Source organism: Manis javanica, chromosome 4 (genome assembly GCF_040802235.1).
Source record: "Manis javanica isolate MJ-LG chromosome 4, MJ_LKY, whole genome shotgun sequence".
In the NCBI taxonomy this organism is placed as follows: domain Eukaryota; kingdom Metazoa; phylum Chordata; class Mammalia; order Pholidota; family Manidae; genus Manis; species Manis javanica.
In genome coordinates this window covers 151,259,534-151,273,939 of record NC_133159.1, presented here as the reverse complement: position 1 = coordinate 151,273,939, position 14,406 = coordinate 151,259,534, and the positions used below count along the sequence as shown (strand labels likewise).

General features: G+C 39.7%; 1 protein-coding gene across 1 annotated transcript in view; it reads left to right on the top strand.

Annotated features, from left to right (window-relative positions):
• The window catches only part of ANKFN1 (ankyrin repeat and fibronectin type III domain containing 1), a 376,020-nt gene that overhangs the window by 223,762 nt on the left and 137,852 nt on the right, over positions 1 to 14,406 (top strand). The window contains exons 4-5 of the mRNA XM_036999166.2: positions 5,717 to 5,918; positions 8,684 to 8,894. Of these exons, the coding sequence (XP_036855061.1) occupies positions 5,733 to 5,918; positions 8,684 to 8,894 (397 nt within the window). The 5' untranslated portion in view covers positions 5,717 to 5,732. The remainder of the gene's footprint in view (positions 1 to 5,716; positions 5,919 to 8,683; positions 8,895 to 14,406) is intronic.

Genomic DNA, 14,406 nt, shown 5'->3' with positions numbered 1-14,406 from the left:
AGTAATCTTGGTTTGAGGTCCTTCTGCTTCACTGCATTAAATATATCATGCCATGCCCTTCTGGCCTGTAAGGTTTCTGTTGAAAAGTCTGATTATAGCCTAATGGGTTTTCCTTTGTATGTGATCTTTTTTCTCTCTCTGGCTGCTTTTAATAGTCTGTCCTTATTCTTGATATTTGCCATTTTAATATGTCTTGGTGTTATCTTCCTTGGGCCTCTTGTTTTGGGAGATCTGTGCTCCTCCACTGCCTGAGAGACTATCTCCTTCCCCAGATTAGGGAAGTTCTGAGCAAATACCTCCTCAAAGACATTTCCTATCCCCTTTTCTCTCTCTTCTTCTTCTGGTACCCCTATAATGCAAATATTGTTCTGTTTGGATTGGTCACGCAGTTCTCTCAATATTCTTTAATTCCTAGGGATCCTTTTTTCTCTCTGTCTCAGCTTCTTTGTATTCCTGTTCTCTAATTTCTATTTCATTTACCATCTCCTCTACTTCATCTAATCTGCTTTTGAATACCTGCATTGTATGTTTCATTTCAGATATTGTATTCTTCAACATTTGTATCTCATTCTTTAATTCCTCTCTGAGTTTCTTAATATTTTCCTGTAGCTCCATGAGATTTTGATTTTTATTTTGAAATCTCTTCCAGGAACATTGATAAGTTCAGTTTCACTTGGCACTCTTTCTGGTGTTTGTGGGATTTGGGTTTAAACCAGGTTCCTTTGACGTTTGATATCTGTAGGTGGCGCCCTCTAGTGCCCAGAAGCTGTAATCTCTAGAGTTGCTCAGCCCCTGGAGCTGTGGTTACAGGTGAGCATTGCTGGTGTCTGTTGGGAGTAAAGAGGTCTTTCCTGCTTCCAGTTGCAGTGCCTGCCTCTACTGCCAGTGGGCTAAGCATGAAGGGAGGAGCCTCTATGCTTTGCACTTATAGCTGTCATAGGTGGGCCTGCCCTCTGGATGGCCTGGCACAATGGTGGAGGCATCCAGTTTGCAAGCTGGTGTTGGCTGGGAGGAAGGCGCAGCAGGTTGCGTATCATGGTGGAGGGCCTCATAGCTGCATTATGAGCCAGATGGAAAGTTCCTGAGAGTTCCCAACCTGCTGGGCAGAGTGCATCCAGAAAATTTTGTCCATCTGTCCTTTCTCCTAAGCAGCAAGCTCTGTGCAATCACTGCCCCTTTAGCAGCCCTCTTGCTGTTAGGAAGTCTCTCAGGGTGCCTGCCTTTCTTTGGTCTCAGAGCAGCCAGTTGTAGATAAGTGTTTTCCACAAGTGGCTGGAATCTCAGTCTCTCCAAGTAGTCCACCTGTCTTAGCTTTCCAACCCCTCTAATCTCTAGAGCACCATGTAATGTAGGTTTGTGCTCCCTTTTTCTTCCTCCCTCTGGTAAGCTGGGGTATGGGAAGGGCTTGGATCCCTCCAGATCATAGCTTTGGCACTTAACCCTTTCCTTGAGGTCTGCTATTTTCCCCAGGTGTAGGCAGTCTGCCACAGCCTTCTTTACTGTTGCTCTTTCAGGATTAGATGTATTTGCTATATTTTCATATTATATGTGGTTTGGGGAAGAGGTTTCTGTCTCACCTCTCATGCCACCATCTTTAAGCCTTTCTTCCTTTATTTCTTTAGACATGGTTTCCTTTAGTTCATTGAATATATTTAGAATATCAAATTTAAAGTCTTTGTCTAATAAATCAAATATTTGGACTTTTTCAGGGGCAATTCTATTGACTGCTTTATTTCCTGTGGGTGTGGCATATATTTTTGTTTCTTTTACATGTCTCATATTTTTGTAAAAACTTAGCATCTTAAATAATTTAATATGGCAACTCTAGAAATCAGATTATCCCTGCCTCAAGGTTCAATTTTTAGTGAATTTTACATAACTAAATCTATAAAATCTGTATTTTTTGTCATAGGTGGCCACAGAAGTCTCTGCTTGGTTAGCTTAGTAGTCAGCTAATCATTGAATAAAAATTTCTTTAAATGCCTCAAACCAGTAAGTTTCCCAGTTTTGGCAGAGTGGCACTGTGTGCATGTTGAGGCATGACTTTAATATTCACCAAATGGTTGACAGCTCTGCCTTAGCCTTCACTTCCTCCTGCTCACACAGAGCCTCAATATCAGAAAGAGATGAGAGCATAGGGACTTTACTAGTTCTTTATGAGAATGATCCAAGCTCTGTGCATGAATGTGCTTTTCTAGATCTCCAGCAATGTGACAGAGCTTTTCAAAGTACTCCATGGACATCTTATTTCCCAGCTTTTCCTTTTAAGATTTTCGGTTAATCTGTCTCTGCTCTTATCCTCCACTTCAGGCAGCTGTGATGTTAAAACATTGCTAACGTTTGTTTTTTATAGATGCCCCCCAGAAGAAAAAGTTATTTGTACTTGGTGAGCTCTGAGTCAGGTGAAATAAAGAAAAGCCTTGTGAGTGGGGTCTTCCAGGGGACCACCACGTGGGTCAGATAATGACAATTCTCTCAGAATAGGGTTTTGAAGGGGCTCCATCACCATTTTGCGCCATCTGGTGGCTGCCAGGCCATTGCTTTTTTACCAAGAATGTAGACTGTCTTCAAGACTACCACAGAGCTGGGGAAGATGGAAATGTTTGAACAAGTTAAAAATGCCATTCTTCCCACCAAATTCATCCACTTTTCTTGAATAAGTACTTCTCTAATGCTACAGACATTTGGTTAATTTCCAAGTTTCTGAGAAAGTTAATTCTGAAAATTATTGCTAGCATTCTCATTGCTTTCATGGAGGAGAGGATTTTCAGAGGTCCTTACTTTACCATCCCCACTATCATATTATTATTTTATTTTAAATTTTTCTGTGAAATGTTATTTCAATGTACCACTTGTAAATGGCTTTTTAAAAATCTCAATTAGAGAGTTTATTAAGAAAAGTAAACCATTTAAATGTATTATGTTCATTCACAGGTATTTCAATCTTAGTCCTACTACTACATTTTATATTTCTATGTTCTTTTTACTTTGCTCCTTTTTAATTTTTCAATTGTTTTTTAGACTTATCTTTATATTCCTCTCTTCCATCTAATAGCATGAGGTTCCACTTGCTATATTTCTGTTTTACTATGTTACTGTAAGTATACATATTAAAATATTTAAACTTGTATTTTTCTATCAAAATAAAAACTAAATTAAATACACAAAATCAGATTTTAAAACAATATTTAAAATAAACAAGAAAACAGTTTCAATTATTACAGTGTACTTTGGTGTCTCTGGTTTTGGAAGAAGACTTGAAGGAACCTTCATAATTGCTGCTATTTATTGAGTGGCTACTATGTACCAAACAGGACATATACCTTTCATTTGCTAATTTACTTAATTGTCATAGCTATTTAAGAACTCTTTCTATATATGACTACACAAACTCAAGAGAATTTAAGTAAAGTACCCCAAGTCACATAAATTATGGATAACAATGTCATTATTCAAGCCTGAGTCTGCCAAATTCCAGAGCCAAAGCTACACTGACTCTCAAATGCTGTCTCTTTCAGTAAGGGTACAAGTTTAAAAGCACAGTTAGTTGGGAGGGGCACATGCATGTTTATAAGAACAGATAATATAAAGTTGTCTTTCTCAGTATGTCTCATCAGACTCAAATTTTAAATATAAAGGAGGGAAAGAAAATACAGTAATAGATGAAATCTGGAAGAATAGAAATGTGCTAAAGGATGGCCTGGAAGGAAGGGACAGCTGGAGCAGTATGAGAAGGAAGTCAAAAGAGACAAAGTCAACCTATTTTGACTGAAGGGAACAGATGGGAGATGAGCAAATACAAAGGGGGCCATGTGGATAGGTATCATCAGTTAGAGGGCAAGTAACTGGAATTTGATCAATTGACAAGAATTTATTTACTGGACTCCTGGGCACTGTGGGAGATGGAAAAGAATGTAGAGTTATTTTGGGAATGATAATGATGTAGACAAGACAGATGGCTTGAACTGGGCCATTAACACTGAAGGAAATGGCTAGAGACAGAATGTAGAAAGAAAGAGGTTAGGCAATCTCCATGTGAGCCAGCTTGCATATCAATCTGGAATTTTTGTGGGAATGGAAAGACATAGAGGAAAAGCTGGATTTGCTGTTGAATAAAAGGTAAAGAATTTGTGGATGCAGGAGAAAGATGCCAAATCACCTAATCTTTCCATTTATGCTTTTGTGTAAATTAAGATATTACTAAAGGTTTATAAAAACACACCCACATGTATATGTATACTATAGACAATTTTTACATCAGCCACCCAAATGTAAATATGACCATTTAGCTATGACTGGGTGGGGCCTGATGGACATGACTAATATTGAATACATCTGACCAAACAGTTCTAAATACAATAAAATACTCTCTATAATAGACATATACTAAGTGAATGAGTAAATAAATACACAGATTTTCCTGGAGGTGTCAAAGAGCACTTGAGCACAGACTTTAAGGATCAGCAATTGTTTTCTAGGTGATGAAGACACAGATGGAATTCCAATATATGCAAAGCAGTGCACACAAAGACCCAGAGGTATGAAAAAGTTTGAGCTATTTAGGAAAGTCTAAGGAGGTCAGAAGATTGAAACATAAAAATAGAGGTATAGTAGGTGATGAGGCCGGAGAGGTAAGTACCTCACATGTGAGGCTAAAAAAAGTAGATTTTATCCTGTAGTAATTTGGGAATCATTAAACTCAGCCCTGTGAATATTGTGGTCAATAAAAGAGGTTCTCTGTGATACTACATCATGGGATCCATAAGACTATAAAAATTCAATAATGAGAAATGACCTAAGTGTCACAGCTAAGTAGCAATGGCAGCATTCCAAATGGAAGTTGCCATTGGGGATTTGAGAGGAGGTGATGGGAAGGTAGTAGCATGCTCCAGACATTGGGATCCAGTGCTCCAGAGTCTGTCTCAGCAGTGGAGATACTTTGCACATAACTGCTTTGGTCAGTTATCTCATTCATGCATGTGTTCTTCCAATACCCATATACCTATCAGGCAGCCATGGCCTTGATAGCATCAATATTTCAATAGCAATACCCAACATAATGGTGGATGACTTTTGACATGGCATGGCTGATCTCCTGGAAACTGACTTCAGGTATGCACTGTTGAGGAACTCTTTAGAGATGTGTGGAACAGTAGTCAAGTACTGATTGGAGAATGCCAGTGCTGAGTGCCCTGAAGGATACTTTCTGGAGTATCTGGGGTAAGCAGGGATGCGCCTAGAGAATACAAATCCCCCAAACCCCTGGACACTGGGGTAGTTCACTAAATCTCCAGCAACAGCACAATTTAACACATTGACAGAGGGGGATCTGCAGGAAACAACCACACTCTTACAGTGAAGCATCTAGAAGGAGATAAGTAGAAAGATCCCAATTACATATATCCAAAAGGAACTGAACAGACATCTAGGGTTATAGAACTGAGATCCTTCCTCCCAGTGGGGTAGAGACCAAAAAGACTTTGAGTAGAGACCCATGTCATATACATGTCCATATGTAAATTTATACATTAATATAGTAGATGGAGGATGTCATTTCATTCTTGCTACCATGAAAAAGTTGCATCTAAAGATCTCCAAGGTCCCTTTTAGCTATAATATGTTATTAGGATTCCAGATGGTTACTGGAGATGATAAAATTCTTTGTCAACTTATAATTACATTGTGTAAATGAAACATCAGATTTTCCTCCTCTTAGGAACTGCTGCGTGAAAATGACGCAACAAATGCAGAATTTGCATCTTTCTCAATCAAAAAAACATAGTGCCCCGTCGTCTCCCAATGCTGCCAAACGCCTGTACAGGAACCTCTCTGAGAAACTGAAGGGGAGCCACTCTTCATTTGATGAGGCCTATTTTAGAACAAGGACTGACCGGCTGAGTCTCAGGAAGACCTCAGTGGTAATAAAACTCCTTTTATTCTTATCTCAGTTTGATATGTGCAGGGTTTCTTTGGAATTAAGGGATTCTAAAATGATCCATGTTTACTTCAGAACCTGATGTTTGCAATCTTATAAATGCTAGGAGACAGGTAAGGCAGGAAGTGCACATATCTCTGTTGTTAGCCAGAGTTTCAATGACTGTGAGATTTTCCCTTTCTTTTCCTTAATTTCTTTCACTTTTCCCTTAGTTTTTCTTTCTCTAATATACAAAGAAACTAGAAAATAGCAGTTCAACAAATACGGAATATGAGATTAAAAGGCTCTCTGAGAGCTCCAGTGTTCATTCAATCACTGAATGAACAAAAAACAATATTTTATTTACTTATTTATAGTGTACACCCGTATGCTCTCTAAAGGCATTTAAGACAGAATCCAGGCAAAAAAATGCATATGTATTAAATAATGGGAAATAAATATATATAGAGAGAGGTGGAGATAGAAATAGAGGGAGAAAGCAAGAGAATGAAAAAAGGAAAGAAAGAAAGAAAAGGAAGGAAGGAAGAGGAAGGTAAGGAGGTAGAGAGGGAAGAGTGAAAAAGAAAAAAACAGAAAATAATGGGGATGGAAAAAGAAACAGATGTACCCAAAACCTAGGCAAATATAGTACCTAAAATTTATCATTTATCTCCAACTTCCTAGTCAGTCAAAACAGAAAAGGAATCACAATTTGTTATAGCATCCCACTTGACAATAAGTGAAAGTATACCAGCCTATCAGAAGAAATTAATGTTCTCCTGTTGCCAAGTCCTCTGGCCTCCACAGGATATCGTGTAATGGGGGATAAAGAGCAGTACTGCTGATGTTACAGACATTCTCATATGTTAGCTTCTGACACTGGTCCTTGGTAAAAGCTGAGATCATACTATTAAAATGCTCAGCAATGGTACTTCTTTGGGGAGTAATAGCACCATTTGTGTGAGCTTAAAACACAAATGAGCCTTTCCAGATAGAAGCATAGTATAGTTTGCCAACAAAATCATGGAGAAGGAAATGATTTAAGAGTGAGAGCAAATAGGGCAGATGAGAAATTAGACAGAGTGAGAATCACAAACAAATACACAACTGTGGACAGGGCAGCATTTGAACTTTGCACCCATTTGTTTTCTAATTTGTTTTCTCATTTCAAATTCATCTTCCGGGAAGGCCTGGTTATGGCTGAGTAATGGCCTAGGCATCAGAGGCTCTTTACTTTGGCAGACTGTCGACAGAACACTTTTCCATTCAGCAGATTGTCCTGCAGCAAAAAGAGCTGCATACCAAAATAGCTCTATCCCCTGGGTCCCCACTGTCAAAACAAGCTTTTGCATAATAGCTTTGTATTTTCCTCAAATTTCAATCATGTGTTATGTACTCAGCTAGGTCGACCTGAAGCCTTTGATAGAGAGAATTGATTTTTGATGAGATTAAAAATAAAATCTGCCAACCTAAATATTTGGTCACTGAAGACCTTCCACATTTTAATCAGGTGACCCCTATGCTAGGTCAAAACCAATGGTATTTCAACATTTTAAAGACTAACAATGCTTGGAAAAGATACCAGACAGATGTGTAAACAGCATGTGCGTTATTCTTCTGTGAGCTACAGAAATACATCTGATAGAATTCCAGAGCTTTTCTCCTTTGTTTACTATTAATCCTCTGAAAGAACCTGTCAAAGGAACCATGTTTCTTTAGCTATTTTTTCTATAGGTGATTTGTATCCTATGAATATCCAACTATTGGCCCTCTCAAGCCCCAGAACAATTTGCCACCCAGCCACCGACATCATCCCCAGACGCCACCTCTTGAGCTCCTTACCTGAGAGCTCAGAAATGTCAGGTGTTCAATGGTTGGGGTTCTGGATTGAGAAAGCATAGAGATTAGTAGGAGTCTACAACTTGGGGAGTCAGCCTGCAAGCAGTATTAGAGATCTGAAAATAGGGAAAGGACATGGAACATTGTAAATTTTAGAAAGATTACTCTTATATCAATATGGAGGAGGCTAAGACTAACAACAGGCAAGTCATGGCCATCATCCAGACAGGGGATAATAATGGTCTGAGCAACAGTAGAGACACAGAGAAAGAGAGGGAGGGGATTAGTCAGAGAGAAGGTGTACTCTCAATTCCAAGCTAGTCATCATTAAACTATCTGTGCTGTTATCTCTGCCAGCATTTCTCAAACCGTGTTCTATAGAACATTTCCAGGCACAGTTAAAACAAATGCAATGAAAAATATGCTCTGTAAACACATATTTGGAACAAATTATATTTCTAATCAATGGGAGAGTCATAATTGCATGTCAAAATTAATAAGAACTCTAGAAGGTCTTGCAATAAAATAATGTGGAAACTTGGTTTATTTAACCCAGTGTCCATCAACTTTATTTGACCATATGCTACTTTCTTCAGTGTACGTTTTAACAGCCTGTTAAACAGTATTCCAAACAGAATCCTGGTTTGAGAAGGGCTAATGCTTGCTCTTATCTACAGACTAGCTATGGCATAGTGTATTGTCTCAAGGCATCTAAATCTATAGGTCTACTCAATGCCCATTACGAAGGAAAGATGGAGGGAGCATCCAAGAGCGTTCGCTTTGGAGATGTTGGGATAAAGTGTAGTTATTCCACATACAAGTGGGAATGCAGGCACTGAAGCAGTCTCTGCAATGCAATACAGCTAAACCACAAAGACACACTGGTCTGTGACATTGCGCTAACCTGCTTTTGTCCTTCCCCCGCCCCAGAACTTTCAGGGCAATGAAGCCATGTTTGAAGCAGTTGAACAGCAGGACATGGATGCTGTGCAGGTCCTTCTGTGTCAGTACACTCTAGAAGAACTAGATCTCAACACGCCTAATAGTGAAGGGTTGACGCCTCTGGATATTGCCATCATGACCAACAATGTGCCCATTGCTAGGATTCTTCTGAGGACAGGGGCCCGAGAAAGTCCACACTGTAAGTAAACCTGAGAGTAAAAATGTGCTATTGAGGCTAGACTCCAGCTTTAGGCCAATGAAATAGTCAGTGCTGACCATCGGAGCACAAACAGTTGACTAAGCATAGACTCTGAAATCCTTCATGTGTTTTCATGGACTTTCGTGCAAATAGTGATAGTGTTTATCAGCCTAAGCATAAACTTACATTGTAAATATAATATTAAAAGTATTCAAAAGGAACCTTGAAGGAATTTCTTCCTAAGAATTTAACCTGTTTTAAAATACATGCAAGACTCCAAATGAGGCTATAGAATAGGAAGTATACATAGAAAAACAATGAGTATGTGTGTGTTAATATATTTGTGTCCACAGTCAATATGGTGGATTCACTCATTCATTCATTCATTCACTCATGCAACAAACACTGAGGACAGGGCATTATTCAAGGTACTAGGAATGTGGTGATGAGCAAGACAAAATCCCCATTCTCGTAGAACTTACACACTAGTAGAAGAGACTTCCAGTGAGCAAGTAAACAGACAAGTTAAAATATAAACTCAAGTTGTGATAAACCCTATGAAGAAAATAGAGTGAATGAATGGCTAGAGACTGATGGAGAGGGGTCTCTTCTAAATAGGGTTGTGCAGAAAAGGCCTCTCTGATGCGGTAACATTTGACTTTTGTCCTAGGAATGAGCCATGGGAAGATGCCAAATTCTAGGCAGAGTGAATGGCAAATAGGAAGGCTGCTGAGGCAGGCAGGAATGAGGTTGCCATATCTGAACAAGAAGGCCAGCATGGCTAAAGCAAAATCAACAAAGGGGAGAGTGAGCTCTGAGGAAGAACTCTCTGGGACCAGGATCTTGGAGGCCATGATAAGATGTTTCACTTTGATTGTAATTGTGATGGGGAGACAGTGGAGCAGTTTAAGCAGATGAATGACATGTTCTGCTTTATATTTTTAAAGACCACTACAGAGTTCTGTAGAGAAAAGACAATGGCAGGGCAACTGTAAAGGTGGGAAGACCAGTTAAGAGGCTAGTGTAGTGGTCCAGGAGTCACATACATGCAGGTTGCTTAGACCAGCATAGTGGTGACATTGATGGTGAGCAGAGGTGAATTCTGAATATATCTTTTAACAGTTTCATTGACATATAATTCACATGCCATACAATTCACCCACTTAATGTGTATAATTCAGTGTTTTTTAGTATATGCACAGAGTTGTACAACCATCACCACCATCAATTTTAGACCATTTTCACAACCCCAAAAGAAATCCATGCCCTTTAGCTATCACTCCCAGCCTTCCCACTCCTCCCAGCCCTACACAGCCACTAATCTACCTTCTGTTTCTAGTGATCTGCCTACTCTGGATATTTCATATAACGTGGTCTTTTGTGAATGGCTTCTTTCTGGATGACTTTTGAAGTAGAGCTGATAGTACTTGCCAAAGGGAGCTGCTCTGGAACCAGGGCAGACCCCGCCCAGCAGCTGATGGGATAAAATCACGCAGCCCTTCCCCTGTGCCCGGCACTATTCTGAGCACTTTACATGTATTCACTCCTTTCATCCTCACAGCAGCCTTCTGAGGAAGGCACTCACATTCCCCTTGGTTCAAACTCTCTGGCCCAATGACCACAATGGCTCTGAGCCACAGTTTTTATGTTTCCTAAAAGAAAAAAGTAAACCCATCAAACTGTTAGCTTCACTAATACTGATTCACGTACTTCCAAGTGGTGAGACCCAGAAGGCTGAAAGAGAAGCAAGCAAATACATAATTAGAGGCCACATCTCTGCTCCTAAATTTCACAAACCCCCACCACCCAAAGACTAGGTACAGAGGCAGATCCCTGCATCAGAAAACTCTTTATTTTAAAAATGCTAAGCTCACCACATCGATGTCAAAGAGAGTGAGGGTTTGGGCTCAGCAGGACTAGGGCTCTTCAAGAGGAGCTCCACCATCAAAGTGATACATGTGTTCTAGTGGAACTGAAGGATTTAGACAGATGGGCAAATAAGGATGGAAGAAATCAAAAAGGCTTATTCGCTACCTTCCAATTTTTGTTGTATTAATGTCTACCCCAAAGATCCAGTGAGAGTAGTGGAGACAGAATCAGAGGGTCTGAACACAGAGAATGCAGACTGAGCTCCATTCTATAGAAACAAGGAGACCATTCATCCAGATACTGCCTGCCCTGGGCTGGATGAAACATTAGTTCTACTTACCTAAGATATTACAAAGATCTCTGCATTCTTCCTGAAACCAGTAAGATTCCCAATCTCCCCAAGCCCCCTTGTGCATAATTAAATCTCCATTAAAGAACCCAAGTACTAAATATCTAGTAAAGCAAAATCAAATTCATTCAAAAGATCCCTGGCTTTTATTATTCCCTCTGGGATGATAACCACAATTATGATCACAAAGTTGTAAAGGAAGGTGAGAGATAAACCCAGGTTTTAGCCTGTGGTGCATATGACACCTAAGTCACCTTGACTACCCAAGAAGTCAGAGAGATAATATCATGTATAGATACCCATATCTGTAAAAATGACAAAGGAATACTGATTGAGTAGCTATGGAGTCTCCACATACATTATCTCTGCTTTTCACATTAGCCCTTCAGGATATTAACTCCATTTAGAAGAAGAGAAATTTTTAATACTTAGAAGTTAAGTGACTGACCAAAGGTCACACATCTAGCAAATGAACAGGGACATCAAGGACTCAAGCCCAAATCTGTGGGACACCAGAGCCTGGAAGCTTTCTGTGAAAATGTATTGCCTCTCCAAATAACCAATATGGAGGGCTACAGCTACTAATGGCCCCCACATCTTTCTCTTTGTACTATTCGCTAAGATCCTATGGTGTATGTTCTGTTTCACACACTAATGTTCTGTTCCTATTGGAGGAAGGCAGGGTAGAAGAATACAATCTGTTTTCAGGGATTTTTATTTCACTTTAGATACCAAATGCAAAAGAAACAGAACTACCTCTGTGCAAGAGTATGAGCCATCTCATGAGAAAAGCTGCAGTCTGCTAGCCAGAATCAGATAAGCAAACACCTGCTACGAACTGCTCCTGAGAAGCTGTAGAGGCAGGATATAAAAGAAGAAAAATAACCATGACGTCTTAAATTCTTAGAGTGTTTACATTTTAAAAATACTTTTGCTTGTATCATCTCATTTGATCCTCACAATTGGCTTTATGAGATGGGCGTTTGTCTCCTCATTTTGATCAATGAAGCAACTGGAATAAGAAAAGTTAATGCTAAAAGCTAGTAAGTGGTGAAGCCATCACTTGAACCCAGACCTTCTGCATTAAATGCTTTCGTATTTGTAGAAAAGTACTAGCAGAATATCATACTGTAGAAGCTTAATTCCTTCTTTCCTGACTTTCTGTCTGTTCCTCTTCTAATGCCTGTCAGTATTTCAAAGGAGAGTGCAGGGTTCCTAATAAGATTAATTTTCTGTCTTCCCTTCCCCTGTGTGTTCTCTTCTGAAAACTAACCCAATACTCTTTCCACTACACAAACTAAAGATCTCAACACAACTCAGAAAAATCCTCTGTAATTCTCCCCATTTTATAACAGGAATCACAGACATAAATGAGTTTAGGGACTTAACTCCTAAGCCATTGGTTAAGCCTGCCTTCCAGTCCCTAACCGCTCAACCCTAGAGAGCTATATGGAGGTGTTCTTTATAAACATGGTTGAAACTCAACTGCATTTCTTTATTCAAAGGGAAAGTCCCAAATGCCCACATTGCCCCAGGTTAATTATATACCAAACCCCCCACTTGCTTCTTAGATGAGGGTACTATCTTTTATCTTTATTCAGCAACTTTTCTCTGTTCCTTCCTCCTTTAGGCAAGTGGCACAAAGTAATACTCATTCCTTCTAGAAGAAAACATCAGCCATTATTAAAGTAGAATCCTAACTCCTTCCTCTCAGACTAGTATGTTGAGCTCAGGGAACAGGGGCAGAATCTGAGAGAACCAGAGCTAGGAAAGCTGAAATCCAGAGGTACCACCGGACACTTGGGGCTCTGCCTTTGAATGTTTCATCCACTCATTGGTCCAGTCACCATGACTCACACTCAGTGGAACTACTGCTATCTGAGAAAAATCTGTCTCCATATGTGAAAGTCCCCAGTCACATTCTGACTAATCCAAATCCTGCCCCAATCCTCAAATCACACCAGATTCTCTAAGAAGAATTTGCTGAATCATCAACTAGACCCTTGCCTTTCTGAGTCTTCTATTCATTTGGAATCATTTAGGCTCTAAAAACAGTAATCATAAAGAAACTAGTTCTTTTTGGATACCTACCACATGCAAATCTGGTCACTCACATGGATTTTGTCTCATCTTTTGACCCCAGTACCAGACACATAGTAGGTGCTCAGAAATTTTCAACTGAAATTTTAAGCTTTCTTATAGATATACCCTGATTGTTTTTATTTTTACACAGTTTAATAACATGGATTGCTAAGAATGGTGGAATGCTCCTGATATTTAGTCTTTCTGCCCTTCCTTATAGTTGTGTTCTCTCTTCCTGCAGATCTTCTCCACTCTCTGCATCTTTGTGAACTCCTCTCTCTCATTCTTTCTCTGCTACTGCCTGTGGAAGTAGGAAATGTCACCTAGAATTAGTTATATTCAGTTACCATGAAATGTGACTGCAAAGTAGCTGTCATCCAAGTATGGTGCAGACACCACTGTTACAATTTTGGCAGACTTGTCAGGGCGCACCACTAGTTTCTACAGTAATGGAGGGTTCCTGTTGGTGCTGGGACTGGTTCAGGGCACGTCTAAGAGGTGTGACTGTAAACTAATGAGGCTGACTTTATATAAACAAACATACCACAAAGTCTACAATCCAAACGAATGTTATCCTTTAACATTGTCCTCATGGGAGACCCCACACTTGCTCCAACAGTGCGGCCATTGCTCTAAACACTTTTGGATTTGTCCTCAGAGCCAGTTTATGAGAAAATTTGACTCGTTTCTTAGAGTCACACCTGATTTTTGTTCCAAAACAGCACTGCCCAGCATCATCACCCTCCATGTTCACCAGACATGCCTTCAAATCATTTAAGAGGTTTCCTGAAATCAAATCCAGCCTCAAAGGACAAAGATTTGCAACTATTAAGACTGCATAAAGAACAAGCCTTAGGCAGTTCTCTAGACTGAGTCCCCAGATATTTTTATCTGCTTCATTAAAATAGGTGTACAAATACTCACCCTTACAACCTGCTCCTCGAGCCTCATCGCATCTTGCTCACTCCTAACACATGATAAGCCCCCAGCCTTCATTCAGTCCCTTGCAATGCCACACTGTCTTACCAGAGGGTCCTTGTACTTGCTATTCCCTATGCTTATCATGTTTGAATGCTTTTAATCTTGATCATTACATGGCCAGCTCTTTCCTAACATTTCAGTTTAAATGCAGTATCTTCAAGAGAGGCTTTCTCTGGTCTGGTCACCAAGTCCAAAGTATAAAGTCACTTTCTAAGCACATCACTTTAATTC